The 27,108-nt window shown below is 44.9% G+C and overlaps 1 protein-coding gene across 1 annotated transcript in view; it reads right to left on the reverse strand.

The window, feature by feature from the left end:
- The window catches only part of sbf2 (SET binding factor 2), a 715,543-nt gene that overhangs the window by 60,213 nt on the left and 628,222 nt on the right, over window positions 1-27,108 (reverse strand). Inside the window, exons 28-30 of the mRNA XM_070898748.1 lie at window positions 6,018-6,214; window positions 3,423-3,560; window positions 346-447 (exon numbers count right to left, since the gene is read on the reverse strand). Of these exons, the coding sequence (XP_070754849.1) occupies window positions 346-447; window positions 3,423-3,560; window positions 6,018-6,214 (437 nt within the window). The remainder of the gene's footprint in view (window positions 1-345; window positions 448-3,422; window positions 3,561-6,017; window positions 6,215-27,108) is intronic.

Raw genomic sequence — 27,108 nt, forward strand, 5'->3', positions numbered from 1 at the left:
TTTTTTGCTCCAGTGTTTTTGAGCTACATTCCACCTGTGGGTGACCTACTTCTTACAATGCTCTAACTGCCAAGACTAGTGCACTATTTAGCTGTAGTGGAAACACTGGTTTTCTCTACCTACCTGTAGTATGCTTTCCCATAGCAGAGGGGCTGAAACTCACCACCATGGGGGAAATCAACCTGTGCTAACACATTTGACAGATCTACCTGTATGTTCTGTAATTACAATTCACAGTCTTCAACTTAATAAGTTAATGATACACATAAGGTAAGGCCTTTTAATAGTCCCTGAACTTCTTTGAACCTGAACTTTGAAATAAGGTTGGAATATAATACCACTAACCTCCACGTGTAAAACTGTTTGGAAGATGCACATCCAAATGTGTGGGGACCACCTGCTTTACAACACTGGTCGCTCGAGAGGACCGTTTGTCAATGGCTGCATCTAAAAAAAAAATTATATGTTTACAGTTTGAGTTTGATAAGGTTTCATAAAAAGAAAAAAACCACCTTTGATGACTCAATAGGTTTATCCATTCAGTAGCTGAGCCACAGAGACCAGGAAAACCCCCTGTTCAATAGAATCATAGAATGGTTACAGCACAAGAGGCGGCCATTCGGCCTGTCGAGTCTGTGCCGGATCTCTGCAAGAGCACTTCAGCTAGTCCCACTCCCCGACGCTTTCCCCGTAAATACTCAGTTCATGCTGAGTTGGCTGATCTCAATTCAGGAACATCAGAATTAGCTTCAGGCTCCCTGGGGTTAGGAAGGGGAAAATTGGTCAAGGTTACTAATCCTGATCAGTGTCCAACATTCCATGCTTGAAGTAGATATGATAAGACAAGATAAGGCCATATGATGCTTCACCTGATACTTACTATCAAACATCTTTTGGAAAAAGTACAAAAGGATGTTTGGCACCATGGAACTATATCTCAACACTTTCAGGAATGGTGCAAAGGAAGTAAGCAAGGTGACAGAGAAAAATTGCAAAAAACATTGTAGTCCTTAAAATGTATCTTTATCCTTAACAAACCCTTTGATATTTAAAATGTCAAGGTTGGAAATAAGCCGAATTACAAGATGAAACAAGTTCAGGTAAAGTTTAAGAAATGGAAGTATTAAAGTGAACTGAAGCAAGAAGTTTGATTATGTTGCATAACAATGAAGTACAGACTGGGCACCTGTTTTGATTAGTTAAACATAATGGGCCCAAGTTTCCACATGATTTGCGCCTGATTTTAGGAGCAACTGGTGGAGAACGGACTATCTTAGAAATCGCAATTCTCCACATTTTTTTTCTGTAGTTCTAGTCAGGTAGAACAGTTCCACTTTGGAACAGAATTTTTTCTTCAAAAGGGAGCGTGTCCGGCCACTGACACCTGATTTGAAAGTTTCCACAGTGAAAACGTACTCCAAACTAACTTAGAATGGAGCGAGTGAAGATTTTTGTAGAACTGAAAAAACCTGTTCTACACATTAAAAAATCAGGCGCAGGTTACAAATTAGGTGTCCAGAACGAGGTGGGGGGGGGGGGAAGGGAAGTCATTAAATTCTACAATAAATCCTTATTTATACTTATACAAATATTATACAAATAAATCCAACCTGAATAAAAATTTATAAGCAAAGAAAAGATTAAATAAACCATCTTCCTACCTGTGTGAAAGTGCTTCAACCAGGAAAAATGCTGCAGCAAGCCTCACAAAACGAGGCAGCCGACCGAACGCGGGGGGGGGGAAGGAAACCGTTCCAGACAGCGGGCGGGAGGGAGGGAACCGACCGAACGCGGGGGGGGGGGGAAGCCGTTCCAGACGGCGGGCGGGCGGGAACCAACCGACCGACCGAACGCAGAGGGGGGTGGGTGGGGGGAAGGAAGCCGTTCCAGATGGCGGGCGGGAGGGAGGGAGGGAACCGACCACAGGGAAGCCGTTCCAGACGGCGGGGAGGGACCCAACCGACCGAACGCAGGGGGGGGGGGGGGAGCCATTCCAGATGGCGGGCGAGCAACCGAACGCAGGGGGGGGGAGCCGTTCCAGGCGGCGAGCGGGTGGGAGGGACCCAACCGACTGACCGAACGCAGCGGGGGGGTAGGGGTGGGGGGGGGGAAAGCTGTTCCAGACGGCGGGAGGGAGGGAGGGAGACAGAAGGCTGCAGGAAGCCTCAGAAATTGAGGAGCCATTTCCCGACGGCAAAAGGGGGAGGTCGTCGGGAAACGGCTGCCTCAACTTTGAGGCTTCCTGCAGCCTTCTCAGTGCTGATGTGCTGATGGCAATGTGCTTTTATTAAAAAATGTTCAAAAACTAAACAGCTACAAAGAACTACAAAAATGGCCGAGTGCCAATGTTTCCTTCACACTGCGCGTGCGCGAACGCTCCAACGCGCACGCGCGGCGTTGCCGGCAGGAAAAAAACTAATTTAAATGGTACCCGCCCCCTCCCACTTACAAAATCGGTGCGAGTGTAGGCTCCGCCCCCCGGGCGCTGCGCCAAACAGACAAGGAGCTGCAGGGCGCTCCAGAATCGCGAGCTTTTTTCCGGCGCCGTTTTGGGCGCCCATTTTTTATCGTGTGGAAACTTAGGCCCAATGTGTCTAGAAGTCTAACTTTCCAAAATCACATGCCTCTAATGTACGATACGTACCCTTTACGATTATCTCTAAATAACCCCATTACTGGTAAATTCCACTGGACAGATTATGATCAAAAGATTCACCCACCCCCCTTTTAATAAATTGTGTATTCATAATTCTGGGTTTATTAAAAAAGATATAAAACAATACACATATACCAGTACACTTGTTTTAAAGCAAGGTTTCACAATCAAGTTCTAATTAGTAGTGTGATTAGCATTTTCAGTTAAACATTCAGATGAAAGATGCAATTACTACATTCAAAACAACCATTTTATCACAACCACTGCACAAATGCATTGGCCCGCCTTTTCGAAAGTGGGCTTTTAAATAACAGACATCTTTCACATAATTCCACCAACTAGTAAGCATTTTGATGGGGAAGAAAAATGGAATGGCTCCCTCCATTTATTAACAGAAACATCTCTTCCATGCTGCATAATATGCAACAGAGTAGTATGAAGTAACTCAAACCCACTGCACCCCACACATCCCGATCTCAGCTATTCTGTTGTGATCATGTGGATGGTGGAGAGAAAACTGGAGTGCCATTCAATGCATCTCCTAGCAGTAGGCTGCGGTAGTGTGCAGCATTACAAAGGCCTTGGAGTAGATGGCATCCCCATGTTTCTTGGAAAAATAAAATAAAAACGAGTTATTGTATAAAGTGAGTGTCCAAAATCCAAGAAAATCATGTTTTGAAGTTAAATCTCTCCCCTCAGCCCCTAGTGGGTTCTCATATACTTGCACCACTTATCACAGCCAATGAGTATTTCTATACAACTCTACCTGGAGAAAGGGTGACGTTGGGATAACCAGTAAGTGTGCTGCAGCCATTCATTTTGGAGAAGCTAGGTACTGCACTCAGCAAAGCTTGCAGGTATTTTTCTTGTTCAATACTACTTGATGATTCAGAGGACACAGGAGCTAATGGATAAAATAAAAATGAAATTTCGTTATACGGAAAATACCAAGCAAATTCATTGATAATCAGTGATAAATGATAGTGTATAGGGTAGCGATAATGGGGTACTTCGATTACAAGGGTAATAACAGTGGAAAGGACAAAGATGGGAAGGAATTCATGAAATGTGTACAACAGAACTTACTTAATCAGTGTTTTTCCAGCCCAACAAAGAAGGAAGCAGTGCTGGATCGAGTTCGGGAAAATGAATTGGGGGAAGTGGAGCTTTTTTCAGTGGGGGTGTATTTGTGGAACAGTGATCATATTATCAGTTTTAGAACAGTATGAGAGAGAAAAAAGAGAGTAGTGGTGAACATTTGTTATTCAGGCTGGAGCGAAGTATAGAGGTGTTCCCCAGGGGTCATTATTAGGAGCACTGCTCTTTTTGATATATATTAAAACTATGATTTCTGTGATTTTCTTGTATATTTGTGTTTGATAACTGGACTTGGAAACACAGGGCATACTTTCAAAGCTTGCAGATGACATGAAGCTTGGAAATGTAGTAAACAATGAGGAGGATAATAACAGACTTCAGGTCACACTGGTGAAATAGGCAGACACGTGGCAGATGAAATTTAACGCAGAGAAGTATGAAGTAATACATTTTGGTAGGAAGAATGAGGAGAGGCAATATAAACTAAATGTTGCAATTTTAAATGGGGTGCAGGAACAGCAAGACCGGGGGGGGGGAGGGGGTGTATGTACACAAATATTTGAAGGTGGCAAGATAAGTTGAGAAGGTGGTTAATAGAGTATCTGGGATCCTTGGTTCTATTAATAGAGGCAGAGAGTACAAAAACAAGAAAGTTATGCTAAACCTTTATAAAACTCTGCTTAGGCCTCAGCTGGAATATTGTGTTCAATTCTCGGCACCACACTTTGAAAAGGATGTAAAGGCTTTAGAAAGGGTGCAGAACAGATTTACTAGAATGGTTCCAGAGATGAGGTTTATCTACTGAGAGCAGAGAAGGTTAAGAGAGAATTTGATAGAGGTGTTCAAAATCATTAACAGTTTTGACAGAGTAAATAAGGAGAAAGTGTTTCCAGTAGCAGAAGGGTCGGTAACCAGAGGGCACTTATTTAGGGTGATTGGCAAAAGAATCAGAGGCGACATGAGGAAAACTTTTTTTATGCAGCAAGTTGCTATGATCGGGAATGCACTGCCTGAAACAGTGGTATAAGCAAATTCAATGGTAACTTTCAAAAGGGACTTGGATAAATACTTAAAAGATAAAAAAAATACAGAACTATGGGGATAGAGCAGGGGAGTGGGAGAAATTGAATAGCTCTTTCAAAAAGCCAGCACAGGCACGATTGGCCAAATGATCTCCTTCTGTGCTGTATTTGATGAGTCTATGATCAAGTTTACACCTCAAATCTTACGATCAGTAAATATTTTTTATCAAATCATCATAAATAGCTGGTGAATATCTTTCATTTTGATCTATTTCTGTGATTTTCTTGCACATTTTGGTTTGAATAAAGAGTGCTAATGACACCAAAATAACTGGTTTGTTGGAATTACTCTAACTGAATTACGAAGCTGAATTAACAAGCCCAGCTTGAGTGACATGACTGCAGAAACACCCTGGGTTAATGGCTATATCATTGCTGCTGCGAATGCAGCTCCCTTATAACTTCTCCAAGGGAATTCCAGTAGTATCGCTGTTTAATGAAAACATATACTTCTATTGATTTTAGACAGATAATTCATTGTAATTGATTATGAAATTGGGATCATAGCGAAAACTCCAAGTTAATATTAGTAACTTGACATATACTAATCATGAAGGCTACATTAATGATCACTAATATTTACATATAATTCTAAGTACTTTGGTTGATAGAAAGTTGGAAAATGCATGTAACTTTAACAGCCCAGTACAACAGCAGTTAAAGTCTGTGCTTCGCACTATGGTTGAGCATTACAGCCAGCAATACCTCAATCCATCGTCTGCTTACGTAATTTAGCAATAATCAACTTGGTATGTAAGTGGAGGGGCCTCATTATGACAGGAAGAACATACTGTCCTGGAGCACAGATCTGCCAGCTCCTGCTGGCTGATTGATGAAGTAATACTATTAGCAATTGTGCTTAACTGTGCTTGGCCATTTCAACTGAGGTGGATGATACAGAAATCATTGATGGAGTGAGAGAAAAAAAATAAACTTGTAATAAAAATGTACTTTTATTTACAATTAAATAATTTGGACTTTTACATAATACCAAACAAGAAAGTGTCGTCATGTCTTAACATTTAAAGAACGAAAAGGATATTAAAATAGGTTAAAGTTGCATTTTTCTAAATAATTAGATTAACTTTGAACTCTTAGCTTTTATTTTAAATGCTTTGATGGTGCCCTTTAAAAAGGTAAAATGCATTACTGTGCAATTTGAGAACACATAAAAATCTCACCAGCTGAGTGTGGATTCTGGGATTTGAAGAGTCCCACAACTCCCTTGCCATGGAATCCGCCAGAGCGCAGCAGAACAGCCTTTGTTTTGGAGTGTTTCCAACACACAACTGGCAGCCTGTTGTGTCGATAACAGCGTGCAACCTTTTGTAAGCTGCTGTCCGGTACAGACTGGGGTACTACCACAAGTCCAGGGTAACTGCATTAAAAAATGGATAAGTTATGGGTAACCTGATATTTAACATACTTTTACTTGAAGGTCAACTAAATATCTATTTCTCAACAAACTTTCAATGAAGGACAATAAATTATACTTTTGGTGCTTGTTCTGTGAGAAAAATTGCTCAGCACTATTATGTTTTTGTATGGGTTTCCCATCTATATAATACTGAATATATTCAGGATACGGTACATAATGTTGATTATAACTACCTGAACAGAAAAAGAACTGTTACTTATCCTAATGTTCATTGGCAGTAAAGTCTAAGTACTGGTGAATAAGAAGCATCCTTTATACTATGAATAAGAAGCAGTCAATGTACTGCTCTTGAAAGACTCTGGCCCCTATTTGAGGGCGAGAGAGGAAGAAGATGGCATCAGATGGTCAGATGAGGGCTTGTTCGAGGAGAGCTCCCTCGGGAACTGCTATCCCATCCACCACCTTGACCAACCACCAACATTAGCGTCCTCGATTAGGCCAACATCCCCAGCATCGAAGCACTGACCACACTCGAGCAGCTCCGTTGGGCAAGCCACATTGTTCGCATGCTGACACAGACTCCCAAAGCAAGCGCTCTACTTGGAACTCCGACACGGCGAGTCCGTCCAAGGTGGGCAGAGGAAATGCTTCAAAGCCTCCTTGATAAAATGCAACAGCCTCACCGACACCTGGGAGTCCCTGGCTAAAGGCCACCTGAAATGGAGGAAATGCATCCGGGAGGGCGCTGAGCACCTCGAGTCTCGTCGCCGAGAGCATACAGAAAACAAACGCAGGCAGCCGAAGGAGCATGCGGCAAACCAGTCCCACCCACCCACCCTTTTCTTCAACAACTATCTGTCCCACCTGTGACAGAGATTAGAATTCCCGTATTGGACTGTATAGCCACCTAAGAACTCACTTTTAGAGTGGAAGCAAGTCTTCCTCGATTCCGAAGGACTGCCTATGATGATGGCCCCTATATTTACTGGGCGGGGTTTCAGAGCAAAGGGGAGGAGTCATGGTTGGGAATCCTGGAATTACCCAAAGGCCATGGAGATTTAATTCCATGGAGTGCCTGTTTTCTTTTTAAACTGATTACTCGCCTGGAAGCCAGTCTGATTGACAGTCTTGGCTGCCTGTTGGGCGGGAAGCACATCAAAAAAGGTCGCAGCCCAGGAGCAGGTAAATTTCATGGCTTTTGGGGTAAAAATTGCAGGAGAACAGGAGGGAGAGATAGGGGAAAGATCAGAGGGTGATTGGTGATCGGGGGGAGAGATGGGCGGTCTGGGGGAGAATAGGAGATCGCAGGGGAGATTAGGGGTCGGTCAGCGATGGGGAAGAGCGTGACGGAGGGGAGGGGGGGGGGCTGTTTATAGCTTTACTTGTTGGGCCTGGAGAAAGCACTCCTGCTCCTCATGCCCACAAGCAGTGCTGTAAAGGCATTTATCCAGCCCTTCTCGCCTCCTTTTACCTGCCAGGTTTCCCTGAGGCCTGGGAAACCCAGCTGAGATGGGTTAAAAATAGAATCCTTGTTAAAATGAAGGCATGCAGTTTCCTTAAAAAGGTTACAACGACTGACCCGCCTCCTGAGAGTGGATTGGTCGCCCGCCTCTGGTCCCTCCTCTGTTAAAACTAGAAGTGGGTGGGGGTTCAAGGCAGGTTGGATTCCTGTTTCAGATTTTTAACATTTTAATTTCCCATCTGACCCAAACCCACCTGTTTTGGGGGGGTTAAAATGTCCCCCCTATGTGGCCAGACACAGAAGTTTCACCATTCTGGTTTCAGCCACACAGACTGTATCTCTTTTGTTTGCCTATAACCTAATAATCTATAAATGTTATAAAGAGTACCGGTATCTCATTTTTTTTTAAAGCTCTTATGACAAAAAGACAACAATATGCTATTAATAAATCCACTAGATGGCATTGTTAGATCATTTGCTAAGGTTCCCATACCTGTCCTATACATATACAGTATTACAAAATATAAAACCCTCGACTTCATTAGTATCTAATGCTGTCCCTTTATTACACCTTAGTTGTCAGTGTTGTGCCTATATTTTCAGCAGGCTGATACCAATAGATAATATTAAGCTATTGATACAAGGTAGTATTGAAGGAATTGAGGGCATCTGAGCAAATTGCTTCATTCTCTTCACACCAGTAACAGTATAACTGTCATCAGTATGCAAAAGGAAGTTAGAAATGTATTTTTAAAAGTTCAGCTGGTACTGCCGGCCACCGTTCAATTTCTACTGATTGAAAACAGTTGACTGTCCCGTGGGAATTCCCTTCGGCCAATTTTCAGGCCGGAAATGGTCCTCGAGTCTCGTTAACGTTATTTGGATGAGCTGCTGAGCCGATCACACCTTCACAGGCAGATTTCCCATTTTAAAAACAATCAATGTCGCGCTTGCCAAGCTCTTGGGAGTGCTGTGGGGCAGGGAGGATCACTCCTGCTCTTCCTATCTCCACATTAAACCGAAATAAAACTCACATTTTTGGTAGCACCTGCTTCTTAGGCCGTATCCACGCCTGGAAAATCTAAACAGAGCGAGCCTGTTGCCTGCTCCATTCAGTGCAGCCCAATTTCCCCGAGGGCTCCTAAAACAGGCGTTATATGGAACGTGCATCAGTAATGGAGGGTTGAAGCCCATCTTTGATAATAGTATGATGCAAATTAGAAATAGGTAGGGCAAAAAGCACCTTAGCACATAGCATGTAAACGGCAGTAGGGAGAGCAGAATCATACTCCGATTCAGCAGCTTCTTGTTAGCTGCGTTCTACCCGATAAGCGGTTGATACTTGAGCTGTGCTGCGTTGATGCCAGTATATTAATTGAACAGTGCCCAGAAACCAGTGAATCATAAAATGTACTGTTTACTGGTATGAATCTATCCCACTCTCCCTATTAGAATACATCTCCATCCACCAAACTGTCGTTTACAGTTCCACTTGACACCATTCTCCATCAGGCAGTGGCAGAAGCGAGCTGGCAAATCCAGTGGCAATTCATGATGAAAAATTGGCCTGTGCTGAAATAAGCCAAGTCAGAGAGTTCTATTTCTAACTTTAGTCAATGATCAGAGAACAATGTGCTTGTCATTAGCTGCAGTTTTTAAAATTGTAAATTTTAAAATATGAGCTGCTTGAGCATAATTTCGAGGGACTCCTTTCAATTTTCTCCCTCTAGCTGTGCTTCAGTCCTTGCTTTTCCCAGCAGAGACTGGGAGATCAGTGTGTGCAGGACTGTGGTACATATTTATGTCCCATCACTTCACTTAGTAATATGTTAAAGCTACCAAATGTTAAATCTTTGTAACCAAATGTGACATGTATCCAAACAGTGAATTTTAAAACAACCACATTGACAAAAGGTCAATCAATCTGATTTAATACAAAAAAAAAAGTGACTTTGGGATCCTCAAGCAAATGAAGCCTGTAGATACTGGCCTATGGGTTGCTACAGGAAAAATGCAGGGAACAGCGCCAGCCCTTATACATGGCCTTCTTCGACCTTACAAAGGCCTTTGACACTGTCAACCGCGAGGGTCTATGGAGCGTCCTCCTCCGTTTCGGATGCCCCCAAAAGTTCATCACCACCCTCCGCCTGGTCCACGATGACATGCAGGCCGTGATCTTTACCAACGGATCCATTACAGACCCAATCCATTTCCGGACCGAGGTTAAACAGGGCTGTGTCATCGCCCCAACCCTCTTCTCAATCTTTCTCGCCGCCACGCTCCACCTCACAGTCAACAATCTCCCCACTCGAGTGGAACTAAACTACAAAACCAGTGGGAACCTGTCCAACCTGCGCCGTCTCCGGGCCAGGTCCAAGACCACCCCAACCTCTGTCGTCGAACTACAGTACGCAGACGCTGCCTGCGTCTGCGCATATAGAGACTGAACTCCAGAACATAGTCGACGTATTTACTGAAGCGTACGAAAGCATGGGTCTTACACTAAACATCTGCAAGACATAGGTCCTCCAACCAGCCTGTCCTCGCCGCACAGCATTGTCCCCCAGTCATCAAGATCCATGGCGCGGCCCTGGACACCGTGAACCACTTCCCTTATCTCGGGAGCCTCCTGTCAACAAGAGCAGGCATCAGCGATGAGATCAAACACCGCCTCCAGTGCGCCAATGCAGCCTTCGGCCGCCTGAGGAAAAGAGTGTTTGAAGACCAGGCCCTCAAAACTGCCACCAAGCTCAGGGCTGTAGTAATACCTGCCCTCCTGTATGGCTCCGAGACATGGACCGTGTACAGTAGACACCTCAAGTCGCTGGAAATATATCACCAACGATGTCTCCGCAAGATCCTACAAATCCCCTGGGAAGGCAGACGCAGCAACATCAGTATCCTTGTCCAGGCTAACATCCCCAGCATTGAAGCACTGACCACATGTGATTAGCTCTGCTGGGCAGGCCACAAAGGTCGCATGCCAGACAAGAGACTCCCAAAGCAAGTGCTCTACTCAGAGCTCCTTCACGGCAAACGTGCTTGGACAAAGACCACCGTAAGTGGAGGAAGTGCATCCGGGAGGGCGCTGAGTACCTCGAGTCTCAACGCCGAGAGCATGCAGAAATCAAGCGCAGGCAGCGGAAAGAGCGTGCGGCAAACCAGTCCCACCCACCCCTTCCCTCAATGACTATCTGTCCCACCTGTGCCAAAGTCTGTGGCTCTCGTATTGGACTGCTCAGCCACCAAAGAACTCACTTCAGGAGTGGAAGCAAGTCTTCCTCAATTCCGAGGGACTGCCTATGATGATGATAATGGGTTGGTACTATTCCAGCTGTTTGACTATTAGGGAAATTCAGATCTCTCAATATTGCTTCGAATTGACTTGTTTCACATAAAATTTGCAGTGAACTACTTTGCATGAAATGCTAATTTTAAAATTAAGAGTCAAATAATGTATTTTAAAACAAAACTCTGGTATCTACTTTCTTTGGGCCCAAATTTGGGCAGGAGTTGCTCCGTGTTTTTTGGAGCATTTTAAAAATCCCCATTCTGCACATTTAATTTGCGCCAGTGTAACTGAGTTAGTTAGGATTTTTTTTAAGTTTAGTTTTTTTTCCAAAAGAGGGCATTACCAGCCACCTGTTTTGGCCATTTAAGCCAGTTTGGACAGCTAATAGTTGTTCCAAACTAATTTAGGCCAGCGTTTGTGGCCACTTGTGGCCCGCACAGAAAATCCTTGCAGAGAGTTAAGAAATCAGCGCAGGTAAGTACGTTCTACAGCACCAAGCACGAAACAAAGCACAAAAATAAGCATTCAATAATAAAAAATACAAAGAAGCTGAGAGGACCTGCACCTAAAGCACCAAGACCAAAGTAATAAGCAATCAATCAATCAATCAGTAACAAATAAAAAATAGAAGTCCTACCAAAACACGGCCCGGGAAGGCAGCAGGCCGCCGATGAGGGAGACCATTTGGCCAGGGATAGGGGCAGCGCACTTCGGCCCCTCCCACACAGCCTGCAGCACACTTTCACAGATTCTGGGGCCGAGGAGCTACTGCGCATGCGCAGAGGTCCCGGCACTGTTTTCAGCGCCAGGACCTGGCTCTGCCCCCAAATCCAGTGGCCATGCTACGCCATCATCGAGGAGAGGCTGGGGAGTGGCCAAACTTGGCCCAAAGATTTTGGAGCACTTCGAGGTGGACAAAAGAGGCGCACCTCTGGTGAGTGCGCCAGAAATCTGTACTGGCCAAATTCTACCCCTATTTTACCGAGCAAAGTTGCGAGCAGAAATGAAAACCTGACTCTTTCGCAGAACAAATGGCATAAAATAGACCATAATTATTTCACACTCTTGGCCGATAAGTTGTTTTCCATTCCATTTCACATAACTTAAAAAAAATATTTTCGGTTATGTCATGTTTTCAGTCAATCTTATTTATGGCCAAGTTATTTTCAAGAAAAGGTCACATTACTTTCCATTACAAGCTTCCACTAGTTTGTCCCTGGATAATAAATGTTATTTACTTGATGAAAGTAATATCCAAATAAATAAAATACATATGTGGAGTGTATTTGAGAGGTGCGAAAGTGATGACCACATATAGCAACTATTTCAGCGCTGGCTTTTTCTTTTTATACTCTTGCTTCAATTGCCACTGAGCTTTCAGATAAGAAGTTTCATCTGACATCAACAGGAATTACAATGCCTATTTTTCAGAGCTACAGAATACTGGACTGACTTTTGCAAATGCAATGAATAGCAAAACATCACATTGAAAATCTCCTGAATCAATAACTAACTTAACTAAAACACAGTCATCAGCGCGTACGCCCCAACACTTGACGCAACAGATGAGACCAAAGAGGAATTTTACTCTAGCCTCGAACAATCCCTGTCCTGAGTTCCTACGGACGACAAGCTGATCCTCCTTGGCGACTTCAACACCAGAGTCGGTAAGGACACAGACCTCTGGGAAGGTGTGATCGGCAGAGAGGGAGTAGGGAAAACTAACTCTGCTCCTGACAAAATGCCTAGAACATGACCTTGTCATCACCAACACCTTGTTCCGTCAGAGGGACAAGTACAAGGCATCGTGGCAACACCCTCGCTCCAAGCACTGGCATCTGCTTGACTACATCATCGTCTGAGCAAGGGACCTTCATTGCAAGAGGATTTGAGTACAGGAGCAAGGATGTCTTACTACAGTTAAACAGGGCCTTGGTGAGACCGCACCTGGAGTATTGTGTGCAGTTCTGGTCTCCTTACCCAAGAAAGAATATACTTGCCATTGCAGCAAAGGTTCACCAGACTGATTCCTGGGATGGCACGACTGTCACATGAGGAGAGATTGGGTCGACTAGGCCTGTATTCACTAGAGTTTAGAAGAATGAGAGGGTATCTCACTGAAACTTATAAAATTCTGACTGGGTTGGACAGACTGGATGCGGGGAGCATGTTTCCCCTGGCTGGGAAGTCTCGAACAAGGGATCACAGTCTCAGGATACGGGGTAGGAAATTTAGGAGCAAGATGAGGAGAGATTTTTTCACTCAGAGGGTCGTGAACCTGTGGAACTCTCTACCACAGAAGGCTGTGAAGGCCAAGTCACTGAATATATTTAAGAGGAAGATAGACAAATTTCTAGAAACAAAAGGCATCAAGGGGTATGGGGGAAAAAGTGGGAATATGGTGTTGAGATAGAGGATCAGCCATGATCATATTGAATGGCGGTGCAGGCTCGAAGGGCCAATGGCCTACTACTGCTCCTATTTTCTATGTTTCTATGTACGCATCACCTGTGCCATGACAGGAGCTGATGACTGCTGGACGGACCACGGTCAAATCCGCTCTGTCATTATCAATATAGCCCCAAAACAGCGACGACAACAGAAACAATCGCGCAGGAAAATCAACACTGGGGCACTCAAAGACTCAATCAGAGCCCTACACAGCCAGTGCCTCACTGCCAACCAGGCGACCCTTGATGACTCCGAGACGCAGAGTGCCCACCAGGCCACCATAACCAGTGCCTGCGAAGAGACGCTCGGTCACTCAACCAGGAAACACCAGGACTGGTTTGACGAGAACGATCAGGAGATCCAGGAGCTAATAAGCTGCAAGCGCAAGGAATTTCTGAACTTAAAGCAGCAACCCAATTTGGGAGCAGCAAAGCAACTCTACAGGTGGCTGAAAGCTGAGGTCCAACAAAAACCCACGATCTAAAGAATAGATGGTGGGTGGAGAAAGCACAGGAGATCCAGCAGCTGGCCGACAACCATGACGTGCGAGGATTCTTCAGCGCAGTCAAGACCACCTACAGCCCAAGCACCTAAGGCCTTACACCCCACTACTGGCCAAGAATGGAGAGGCACTCATTAAGGACACTGAGGCAGTCACTGCTGGAAGGAACACTTCGAAGATCTCCTTAAGAGACTCTGCCTTCAACACGAGTGTCCTCGAATCCATCCCGCAGCATGCGACCCACCACCATTTCAGCAAAACCCCAGCCCTGTACGAGGTAGAAAAGGCCATCTGTCAGCTCAAGAACAATAAGGCATCAGGAGCAGATGGAATCCCTGCCGAGGCACTAAAGTATGGTGGAGAAGCACTATTGGCACAAATTCATGACCTCATTTCTCTTATCTGGAAGGAGGAGAGCATGCCAGGAGATCTCAGAGATGCCGTAATCGTGACCATCTTCAAAAAAAGGGGACAAGTCCGACTGCAGTAACTACAGAGGAATCTCCCTGCTTCGGCCACTGGGAAAGTCATCGCAAGAATCCTCCTCAATCGTTTTCTCCCTGTGGCTGAAGAGCTCCTTCCAGAGTTGCAATGCGGATTCTGTCCACTAAGGGGTACAATGGTCATAAGCTTCACCATGTGACAACTACAAGAGAAATACAGGAAACAGCATCAGCCCTTGTACACGGCCTTTTTTACCTCACAAAGGCCTTTGATACGGTCAACCGCGAGGGACCATGGAGCATCCTCCTCTGTTTCGGCTGCCCCAAAAAGTTTGTCACCATCCTCCACGATGACATGCAAGCCACGATCCTGACCAACAGATCCACCACAGACCCAATCCACTTCTGGACCGGGGTCAAGCAGGGCTGTGTCATCGCACCAACGCTCTTCTCGATCTTCCTTGCTGCTATATCTCACTGTCAACAAGGTCCCCGCTGGAGTGGAACTAAACTATAGAACCAATGGGAACCTGTTCAACCTTCGCCGTCTCCACGCTAGATTCAAGGGTCATCCCATCAGCTGTCGTCGAGCTACAGTACATGGACGACGCTTGCGTCTGCGCACACTTGGAAGCTGAACTCCAAGCCATCGTCAACACCTTCAAAGGTCCTCCACCAACCTGACCCCACCACACACCACTGCCCCCGGGTCATCAAGATCCACGGCACGGCCTTGGACAACGTGGACAATTTTCCATACCTTGCGAGCCTACTATAAGCAAAGGCAGACATCGATGACGAGGTCCAACACCGCCTCCAGTGTGCCAGCGCAGCCTTCGATCACCTGAGATAGAGTGTGTTTGAAGACCAGGATCTCAAATCTGGCACCAAGTTTATGGTCAACAGGGCAGTAGTGATACTCGCCCTCCTATATGGCTCAGAGATGTGGACTATGCACAGCAGACATCTCAAAGTGCTGGAGAAGTACCACAAGCGCTGCCTCCGCAAGATCCTGCAAATCCACTGGGAGGATAGACATACCATCTACAAGGCACTCACCATCTACAAGGCACAGGTCAGGAGTGTGATGTAATACTCTCCCCTTATTTGGATCATGCAGCTGCAACACTCAAGAAGCTCAGCACCATCCAGGGCAAAGCGGTCTGCTTGATCAGCAAATAATCCACTAGTCTAAATGTCTATCCCCTCCCACTACTGGTATACTGTGGCTGCAGTCTGTGCACAGTCTATAGAATGCACTGCAGCAACTTGATAAGGCTTCTTCAACAGCACCTCCTTAACCCCTGTAAGAAGGAAAATTTGGCATTAGGGGAATATACAAAATGTTTTAAGTTAGTTATCCAGAAAAGCGGTATGGCTGAAATCATATTTCCAGTACTCCATAAACCTCACTGTGTTTCAAGGTTTATGGGCACATTGGAATGTTATCTTATCTCTCTTGCTTGACCAGATGGAGTTTTTCCATTGTCACTTTTGACCCCTTGCCCTGTTTACTTGCCCCTCTGAGTTTCCTGTGATGGGATCTCCTGTAATTAACCACTCAGGTATGTTATTCCCTTTATATATCCTTATAAAATGTACCACTACAAAGGCTCGTTTAAATTCCGAGGTGAGGTCCAGTCTTAACCATGTAAGTATAACAAAGTCCGATAGCCCCAATAACCACAAGGCCGCCAGGTCAGCATATTCTAGCAAGGTGAGGTCACCCTAGGAAGGCCTGCACCTGGTCTGTCAATCCAAGGTATTACTGATAAGGTAACCCTTCAGGAGTCATGGGAGGTTGTATTGGGGAAGCAAATGGTCTTTTGAACAGTGTATAAAAGATGGCTGATTTTGCTGTTCAGTGAGCATTTCCACTCACAGGAGGCTGTGTTGAGAAATTGCTCCCGGACGGTTCGTGATTCAAAGATCGTTGAACCTTGCCTTCCGTCGCCGTCTACTGACTTTGAGGGTTGCTACACGGATTGGGACGAGTGTCGACCCCTTATATCAGGGGGCCCGCTCATGGAAAGAGAAGCCTTTCCGCTATCCCCCAACAACCCCCAACCTCCAGTACCTAGAAGGGTCAGGGCAGCAGGTACACGAGAACACTACCACATCCACCTTTCAAGTTTGGGAAGAAGTTGAAGGGTCTGAATGAGCAAAGAGACTTTGAGGTTCAAATACATAATTCCCTGATGAACGAGTGTATTGAGTGCAAGAGTAAGGAACTAACAAATTTGTACACAGCATTGGTTAGGCCACAGTTTGAATCCTAAGCGCAATTTTTGGTATGGCTTTAAAGGGCGATAAAGACATGGAGAGGATACAGTGCACATGCACCAGGATGATGCCAGGGATGAGGAAATATAGTTACGAGGCGAGATTTGAGATACTATGGGGCTGAAATTGGTGGAATTACCATCTGCTGCCGCCGAGTTTTCTGGGCGGTCTACCCTCCGAGCGAGTTTGGTGGAGGCCTCCTGCCATGCAACGCGCGTAAGAGTCCTCCCGCCCGCCGAGCTGCCAGTTTGGTCCAGGCAGGAGTCCGTTGCAGCAGGGGAAAAGACCGTCGCGTGGAGACAGGTCTAACCTCAACGGTGAGTATGAAGACCTGCAAAAAAAGGTTTAGTCCACTTTTCTTTATTTTTTTTTTGCAGGGATTTTGGAGGATGAGGTCCCCTAAAGGATTTCTAGCGTTTTTTTGTTTATTTTTTGAAAATGTTTAATTTCATCAGTTTCCCCCCATTTGCCGAAGATTGCATTTGCCGCTGAGAATGGGAGCAACTGCATGCCGCCACCCAGATTCAGCGCCTAAGTCCCATTTTTGCCGCTGGGCGGTCTTTCCAAGATTTATCCATGAAACTTCCGCAAAAAAGTACAGTCAGGATCTCAGCGGTCCTTTGACCGGTACTTGGGTGGAACTTAGCTTCCACCAATTTCGGGCCCAATATATTGCCACTGAAGCAGAAAAGGCAAAAAGCAAATTAAATAGACTTTTAAAAAATTATGAAGGGTTTTGATAGAGGGAATAGGGAACGACTATTTCTTTGGGTTGGGAAGTCAGTGGCAAGTGTTTATCAATTTAAATTAGGATTAAGAGAGAGTGAGGAGAGAGGTTAGCAAAAATTTTCATAGTGTGTTTTTGGAAAATGGAATTCTTTGCACAGAGAGCAGTTGAGGCAAAGATCATTGCATCTCTTAAGGGAAAAGAGGTTAAATAAGGGAAAAGAGACAGAATGAGCTGAATGACCTCCTTCTCAGCTGTAAACATCTGCTGGTTCTATCTCTGTGTTGTGCAATATTTCCTGATTCCTGTCCGGTTCCCGGCTCTGTTTAGATCCTGCACATTTTGAAATTGCACCATTAAGTCCTGGAATCAGCTGCCCCGGTCTTGCTGCTGATGCCACGAGAACAGCTTAAATTGGTCTGGGTTTGATATTTTCACTGTAAACCCTGAAATGCCAGACCCAAAATGGGACAAAATGAGAGCAAAGTGGACATTTGCTGCCAGGCTTACATTAAAAATAAATACCAGAAGTTTGTTCAAAAATGGACTGGCCAAAAAATGAGCAGGTAATAATCCAAAGCCAACAAAGAGAGACATTCATGCCACCAGTCTTAAGTGGTTTAAAATCCAGGCTTCACAGGTAAAAGGGCAATGGCCCATTCTCGTGTTTTGAGGCCTTTTGACCATTTTTCACGGAAAGTATTTGTAAAAATAATTACTTTAAATGTGCTTTAAAGCTTAGTGTATTTATGTAAGATAGGGGGAAAAAAGCATTTGATACAATACAAAAGCAAAATACTGCAGATGCTGGAATCTAAAATAAAAACAGAAAATACTGGAAATCTCAGCGGGTCAGGCAGCATCTGTCAGCTTCCGTCCAAGTTATGCGTAGGGGTGTCATGAGCCAGGTGGCGAGGCCGTACCCTTTGTCTCCCAGTAGCCGGCTTTGCCCTTATGGCTGCTGCTCAAATATGGCAGCTATAGCGTTTTCATGTAGGATGAATGCATCATGGGTGCTGCCAGGGTTTCTTGCATCAACTGACATGATGTGATGCATGTTGTCACACACGAGCTGCACATTAATGGAGTAGAAGCCTTTTCTGTTCCTGCACATCTTGGAATCCTCCAAAGGTGCTCGCAAGGCGATGTGGGTACAATCAATGTAGCCCTGTATCTTTGGGAAGCCAGAAATCCTGGAGAAGCCCACAGTCCTGTCATGCATTGCCTGGGCGGTCATGGGGAACTTTATGTAGTTATTCCTCCAGGCATATAGTGCAGCTGTCACCTGCCGAATGCAGACATATGTTGCATGTTGAGAAATGGTACACACATCCCCAGTTGTAGTTTGGAACGATCCGATGCATAGAATGAAAGTGAAGCTGTAACCTTCACTTCAACTGACAAAGCAATCCTCCTGCCGCTTCTAGGGTGCAGGTCTGCTTTTACCAACTCACAGATCACAGTTACAACTTCTTTGCAGAAACGCAGCCTTCTGACACAGTCTGCATTACTTAGGTGCAGGTACGAACGTCTGTCTCGATATACCCGATGTGGGTAAGGCCTCCTGCCCATCACCCTACATGCTCTGAGGTTCCTCATGCGATGACGTTGAATCAATTGTCTCCTCCGCAGCACCATCATACAAAAGGCTTGCACAAGGTATGTCAATGTCAGTATTGCCCCCATGCTTACATTTTACTTTGCAAGAAGCTAAAAACGGCAGGCAGGCAGGACAAAGTTCTTTGTTCTCTCTCCCAACAGGTCTGTATGGGCCACACCCAGGTCTGAGCAGGCGCAGCGATCGGGAACCCCTCACCCACCCAGGCTACATTTGATGCGTAGTGCAGGCTTTTAATGCCTTCCGTTCGCGTTCCACAACCACCCCACTCACCCTGGCTTGATTTAATGTGTGGTGCAGGCTTCTGATGCCTTCCACATCCCCCCACTTGCACCCCCCGCCCCTTCTTTTGCAGCCGAGGGGCACTGTGTCCGTGCGTGGGACCGATTCTGCCGGCCGATGCTCCGACCCTCCAGCCCTGTTTGCAGACGTTCGGTGGTGGCGTTTGAGTTGAAAAAATATGAAACATTACAGAATTCCATCAAACTTCCATTTACTGCATTATAAGGTAAAACAATGTAATCTTTATTATGCATATTTAAGTCCTCTTGACTCCCTCCAAAACTTTGCTGAAAAACAATGGCGCCTTTCTGCGCCAATTTTTCAATGTGCACTGCTTTTTCTTAACTCACCAGAAGGTTTTTCGGGAGTGATCACATACGCCGACCTAGGAGAAATGTTTTGGGGGCAAACTTCCATACTTGGCAAAAACTGACGCAAGAAAACACTAACCTAAAAAAATCGTAATTAACTTGAGTTACTCTGGCGCACATTCCTTGGGGAAACTTTAATTTTTTTAACTTATGCCAAAAAAAGCGGCACGCGCCAAAAAAACTGCAAATCAATGGGGAAAATTGAGCCCCTAATGATATTGCATTTATTCCTCAACCTTATCCCAGAGGTCAAAAACAGATTATCTCGTCATTTATCTCATTGCTAATAGTGGGACGTTGCTTTGCGCAAAGTGGTTGCCTGATTTTCCAACAGTATAATAGCACTATGCTTTAAAAGTACTTAATTGAGAGTGGGATGTACTGAGGTCATGAAAGGCACCATATAAAAGCAAGTTCTTTATTTAGTACTAGCAGCCATTCTTTCCCCTTGCCTTTTTCCAGTCCCATTCCTACATTGGTTGCCAAGTGCCCCAGCATCCGGATCACACATCCACCAACATCCTGCTCTCCTAGCTTCAGTGCCTGTGCTCCATATTCTAGAAATGGGCTTCCCACGACTCTGCTCCTTGGCGTGCCTCTGTTCCCTGAACTCCTCTCTTAACCAGGCTTGGCTGCTCGCTCCGCAGGTTCTCATTTGCCCTGGCCTAAGATCCCCCATCATCCTAACTCACAAGCTGGGAGATAACAGGAACTTGTTTAAAGTATTACCAAGAAATCTGTTTAAAATTTCTTGAAGGCAGCAGTCCAACCACTCTGCACCTACTAAAAATATATTTTATATATTGAAAATTCTAACGCAAATGCTTAGCTTAAGCTGCAAAGGATGGGCATGTGCTCTTCACTTACTCCCAATAAAATAAGTAACCACTCAAACAACATATTTAAATGTTATTTTTTCTCTGGTTGCTCCCGTTTGTTGCAATCTATTGTCTGCCACTAATTTTTGGTGGCCATGATGATGAAGGTTCTCACAGCAATGTTAGACTTCTGAGCTATCCCGGCCTCTATTGTTATCACTTTGCAATCAAATGTGCTGATTTTTCTGTGGTTTGCAGATGCTACAGAACACAAGTGGTCCAAAATCTATTTCAGGTCATTGAACAGTGTTGTGTGGATACTCATTAATAATTAGCACAGGTTACCCCTGCCTGATAGCAACAACAGGTTTACTAATCCCAGGCCACATACTTCCCCCACTCGAGTGTTCTCAGGCCCAACCCCCAAATGATTTCAGAGCTGCCCATGCCCTCTCTCCCAGGTCTGAGCCCACCAACCCCTTCAGTCAAGGCCCCAGTTCCGGCACCTTTCCAGATCCAGGCCCTGGCTCCCTACAAGCTGAGGCCCAGCCCACCACACTCTCCTTCGTACTTTCGAAAGCCAAGATAAATTTTGTGTTATAAGAACATAAGAAATAGGAGCAGAAGTAGGCCACCTGGCCCCTCGAGCCTGCTCCGCCATTCAATATCATGGCTGATCTGATCATGGACTCAGCTCCACTTCCCTGCCCACTCCCCATAACCCTTTATTCCCTTATCGCTCAAAAATCTGTCTATTTCCGCCTTACATATACTCAATGACCCAGCCTCTGCAGCTCTCTGGGGAAGAGAATTACATAGATTTACAACCCTCAGAGAAGAAATTCCTCCTCATCTCAGTTTTAAATGGGCGGCCCCTTATTCTGAGGCTATGTCCCCTAGCTTTAGTTTCCCCCATGAGTGGAAATATTCTCTCTGCATCCACCTTGTCGAGCCCCCTCATTATTTTATATGTTTCAATAAGATCATCTCTCATTCTTCTGAACTCCAATGAGTATAGGTCCAACCTAGTCAACCTATCTTCATGTCAACCCCCTCATCTCCGGAATCAACCTAGTGAATCTTCTCTGAACAGCCTCCAATGCAAGTATATCCTTCCTTAAATACGGAAACCAAAACTGTATGCAGTACTCTAGGTGTGGCCTCACCAATATCCTGTACAGTTGTAGCAGGCCTTCTCTGCTTTTATACTCTAGCCCCCTTGCAATAAAGGCCAACATTCCATTTGCCTTCCTGATTACTTGCTGTATCTGCATACTAACTTTTGTGTTTCATGCACAAGGACCCCCAGGTCCCTCTGTACTGCAGCACTTTGTAATTTTTCTCCATTTAAATGACGATTTGTTTTTCTTTTTTTTCTGCCAAAGTAGATAACCTCACATTTTCCCACATTATACTCCATCTGCCAAATTTTTGCCCACTCACTTAGCCTGTCTATATCTCTTTGCAGATTTTTTGTGTCTTCCTCACAATTTGCTTTCGCACCCATCTTTGTTTCATCAGCAAACTTGGCTATTTTACACTTGATCCCTTCATCCAAGTCATTAATGTAGATTGTAAATAGTTGAGGACGAGCACCGATCCCTGCGGCATCCCACTAGTCACGGTTTGCCAACCGGAAAATGACCCGTTCATCCCAATTCTGTTTTCTGTTAGTTAGCCAATCCTCTATCCATGCTAATATATTATCTCCAACCCCGTGAACTTTTAGCTTGTGCAGTAACCTTTTATGTGGCACCTTATCAAATGCCTTCTAGAAATCCAAATACACAGAAGGCATTTGATAAGGTGCCAAATAAAAGATGGTCAAAGCCTCAAATCCAGTGCTAAGTCTTCATGGGGGTTGAGATGATAAAAAGAGACATGGCAAGCAAACAAAATGTGTTAAGAGACAGAGAGTGCAAGGCATACAGAAAAACAAGAGAGCAAAAATGCAAGAGGCATTTGGTCGAGAGAAGACAGGGGGAAAGAGGGACTTACAAAAAGGAGACAAATAAATAGAGACAAAAATAAATGAAAATAACAATGAGAGTGAGGGAGATTAATAGCTAAGGCAGGTAAATGGAGTTGAGGTACCGCAGTCATCATATAATTGACTTGCGGAGCAGGCTTGAGAGGCTGAATGGCCTACTCCTGTTGCTATGAGTACCATGCAGAAAGAGAGACAAAGAAAGAATGGAAGACAAACAGGAGCAGAGAGTGAGGAAGGAAGACATAGGATGGGAGACAAGCAAAGACATAGTTACAGTGAGGGAGAGAGATGACTTTTGTCCATGAACCCTACCTCAGAGAGAACGGTGTTATATTGTAGTTATATCATCATCATAGGCGGTCCCTCGAACGAGGATGACTTGCTTCCACAATCGTTCACAGATGTTTCAATGAAGGACCCGATGGTCCAGTCCTGAACTCCAATTGAAGGGTGGAAGATGCCTGTGCATGGATTTTTTTAACATGTGGTGGCCATTACACACCAGCCACCATACAGGCTTGACAGAGCTAGGTCTTGGTCCAGTGGCAAGGGTTAACCAGGACGACTGGAGACCTGCTCTGCTACACGGACCTAGTGCGCACACATATCGCAGTGTGGGCTGGCTCGTGCTGCCCTTGGGCCCTCGCCTCTTCTGGGTCCCATACCCTTATTCGCCGCACCTCCGCCACGATTTCTCGCCGCTCCTCCACCTCGCTCCACTCACACACATACTCACTCACACACACACGCTCAAACACTCACACAATTTAGCCCTTACAATGTGCGTAAGAGTTGCAAATAGGAGATCAGAATTATGCTGAAGGTAGTGAACTTATCAGTATTAGGAGGGTCTGTATAATTGCCTATGTATGTAACACTTGCTTATGTAGATATAGCAGAAGTGCATAACGCATTAAACTGAATCTGTAACCTCTGTAATACTTAAACAGAAAATCAGCAGTTGTTGATCAGAAGTCTCTGAGGAAGAGATAAGGAAGCCAGTTTAGGTGTTTATTATACTGTGGCAAAGTGCAAGTCATGGAACAACACCACAGAAGATGGGCAATTGCATATACCACTCAGAGACAGTTTGATAAGAGTCGATAAATCAATGTAACTTCGCTGATAGAATTAGACCTATCCAGGATTTTGTAGCAGGGTGCTCCTCTCCAAAACCTGTATAATTGTACTTGAAACCTTTTGTATTTCGGAGGTTCCACAACTGAACCTTCCCGTGCATTGCTCGTAATAAAACCAGTAAACCTCAAGTTTCGTTTGTCTACTTCCGTGGTCATTATACAGTGGGAAGCTGGGCGAGGTGTCGATTAACTATATCAGTCCACCTTGAAGGAGAGAAGCCTCCTTTTTACCCCCACACACACACACGCTCAAACACACACTCACCCACACACACACACATGCTAAGGGAGTGGTGAAGGATGTATCAAGGCCTGTTAATCAGACGGGCTCTGTGCAATTTCTCAAAGCAGGGTTATAATTAGCTCAACGGAATCACTGAGTAATGTACTGTTCCCTCACAGCTCTTGCTGCAAGGCGATGAGCTGACTCTCTTTCTTCTTCTCATTTCTCCCCTTCCCCCTGGTCTTCCCTGTCCACGAGAACACATAGTGCTGCTGCTGCTGCTGTTATGCCTCCTCAAATGCAGGCCTCTCTATAATGTAACCTTTTGCAGCATGCAGTACACGAAAATGCAAGAGACTTTAACTGGGGCATATTGTAATTAGGCCCTTGAGCGGCTGAAACACCTAAATCTCTACTTCAGCAACCCTATGGTCTGTTCCACAATGATCCTGGTGGTCGCCTGGCTTGGGTTATATCTGTGATAATGGGATCTTGTGGGCTTACATAGGGATATCGGTTGCCGTATCCCTGGTCCCCCAACAGCCATCCCATCATGTCGCAGGATAAATGCACCGTGGCAGCACCCTGGATATCTTGCACAGACCTGCATGATGGTGTTTCAGTGATTGGCCACTAGCTGAACATTAATGGAGTGGTAGCCTTTCCTGTTCACCAATGCTGCTGGGTGATGTTCTGGTGCCCTGATGGCAACATGTGTGCAGTCAATGACACACTGAACACAAGGGAAGCTAGTCACTGCAGCAAATCTCCACTGGAAAATTTGCTTGATGTAGCTGTGCAATGCAGACTGTGATATGCTGCTGATGTCCTTTGTGGTGAAAATAATTAAGGGCTGTGATTACTGGCAAAAAAATGTCACAGAGTCCAGCAGGTCCTGTTAGAACATAAGAAATAGGAGCAGGAGTCGGCCATACGGCCCCTCGAGCCTGCTCCGCCTTTTAATACTATCATGGCTGATCCGAACATGGACTCAGGTTCACTTCCCTGCCCGCTCCCCATAACCCCTTACTGGTTAAGAAACTGTATATCTCTGTCTTAAATCTACTCAATGACCCAGCTTCCACAGTTCTCTGAGGCAGCGAATTCCACAGATTTACAACCCTCAGAGAAGAAATTCCTCCTCACCTCAGTTTTAAATGGGCAACCCCTTATTCTATTATGCCCCCTAGTTCTAGTCTCCCCTATCAGTGGAAACATCCTCTCTGCATCCACCTTGTCAAGCCCCCTCATAATCTTATACGTTTCGATAAGATCACCTCTCATTCTTCTGAATTCCAAAGAGTAGAGGCCAACCTCTGTTTCTTAGAATAGTATGTTACAGAACCTACAAGGGAGCAAGCTATCGTAGATCTGGCCCTGTGTAATGAGACAGGAATAATAAACGATCTCCTAGTAAAAGATCCTCGCGGAATGAGTGATCACAGTATGGTTGAATTTGTAATACAGATTGAGGGTGAGGAAGTAGTGTCTCAAACGAGCGTGCTATGCTTAAACAAGGGGGACTACAGTGGGATGAGGGCAGAGTTGGCTAAAGTAGACTGGGAACACAGACTAAACGGTGGCACAATTGAGGAACAGTGGAGGACTTTTAAGGAGCTCTTTCATAGTGCTCAACAAAAATATATTCCAGTGAAAAAGAAGGGCGGTAAGAGAAGGGATAGCCAGCCGTGGATAACCAAGGAAATAAAGGAGAGTATCAAATTAAAAACCAATGCGTATAAGGTGGCCAAGGTTAGTGGGAAACTAGAAGATTGGGAAAATTTTAAACGACAGCAAAGAATGACTAAGAAAGCAATAAAGAAAGGAAAGATAGATTACGAAAGTAAACTTGCGCAAAACATAAAAACAGATAGTAAAAGCTTTTTCCGATATATAAAACGGAAGAGAGTGACTAAAGTAAATGTTGGTCCCTTAGAAGATGAGAAGGGGGATTTAATAATGGGAAATGTGGAAATGGCTGAGACCGTAAACAATTATTTTGCTTTGATCGTCACAATGGAAGACAAAAACCATGCCAAAAATTGCTGGTCACAGGAATGTGGGAAGGGAGGACCTTGAGATAATCACTATCACTAGGGGGGGGTAGTGCTGGACAGGCTAATGGGACTCAAGGTAGACAAGTCCCCTGGTCCTGATGAAATGCATCCCAGGGTACTAAAAGAGATGGCGGAAGTTATAGCAGATGCGTTCGTTATAATCTACCAAAAATCTCTGGACTCTGGGGAGGTACCAGCGGATTGGAAAGCAGCTAATGTAACACTTCTGTTTAAAAATGGGGGCAGACAAAAGGCAGGTAACTACAGGCCGGTTAGTTTAATATCTGTAGTGGGGAAAATGCTTGAAGCTATCATTAAGGAAGAAATAGCGGGACATCTAGATAGGAATAGTGCAATCAAGCAGACGCAATATGGATTCATGAAGGGGAAATCATGTTCAACTAATTTACTGGAATTCTTTGAGGATATAACGAGCATGGTGGATAGAGGTGTACTGATGGATGTGGTGTATTTAGATTTCCAAAAGGCATTCGATAAGGTGCCACACAAAAGGTTACTGCAGAAGATAAAGGTTCGCAGAGTCAGAGGAAATGTATTAGCATGGATCGAGAATTGGCTGGCTAACAGAAAGAAGAGAGTCGGGATAAATGGGCCCTTTTCGGGTTGGCAATCGGTGGTTCGTGGTGTGCCACAGGGATCGGTGCTGGGACCACAATTGTTTACAATATACATCGATGACCTGGAAGAGGGGACAGAGTGTAGTGTAACAAAATTTGCAGATGACGCAAAGATTAGTGGGAAAGCGTGTTGTGTAGAGGACACAGAGAGGCTGCAAAGAGATTTAGATTGGTTAAGTGAATGGGCTAAGGTTTGGCAGATGGAATATAATGTCGGAAAATGTGAGGTCATCCACCTTGGGAAAAAAAAACAATAAAAGGGATTATTATTTGAATGGGGAGAAATTACAACATGCTGCGGTGCAGAGGGACCTGGGGGTCCTTGTGCATGAATCCCAAAAAGTTAGTTTGCAGGTGCAGCAGGTAATCAGGAAGGCGAATGGCATGTTGGCCTTCATTGCGAGAGGGATGGAGTACAAAAGCAGGGAGGTCCTGCTGCAACTGTACAGGGTATTGGTGAGGTCGCACCTGGAGTACTGTGTACATTTTTGGTCACCTTACTTTAGGAAGGATATACTAGCTTTGGAGGGAGTACAGAGACGATTCACTAGACTGATACCAGAGATGAGGGGGTTACTTACTCGTTGGAGTTCAGAAG

The sequence above is a fragment of the Pristiophorus japonicus genome, chromosome 14, assembly GCF_044704955.1.
Source record: "Pristiophorus japonicus isolate sPriJap1 chromosome 14, sPriJap1.hap1, whole genome shotgun sequence".
Lineage (NCBI taxonomy): Eukaryota > Metazoa > Chordata > Chondrichthyes > Pristiophoridae > Pristiophorus > Pristiophorus japonicus.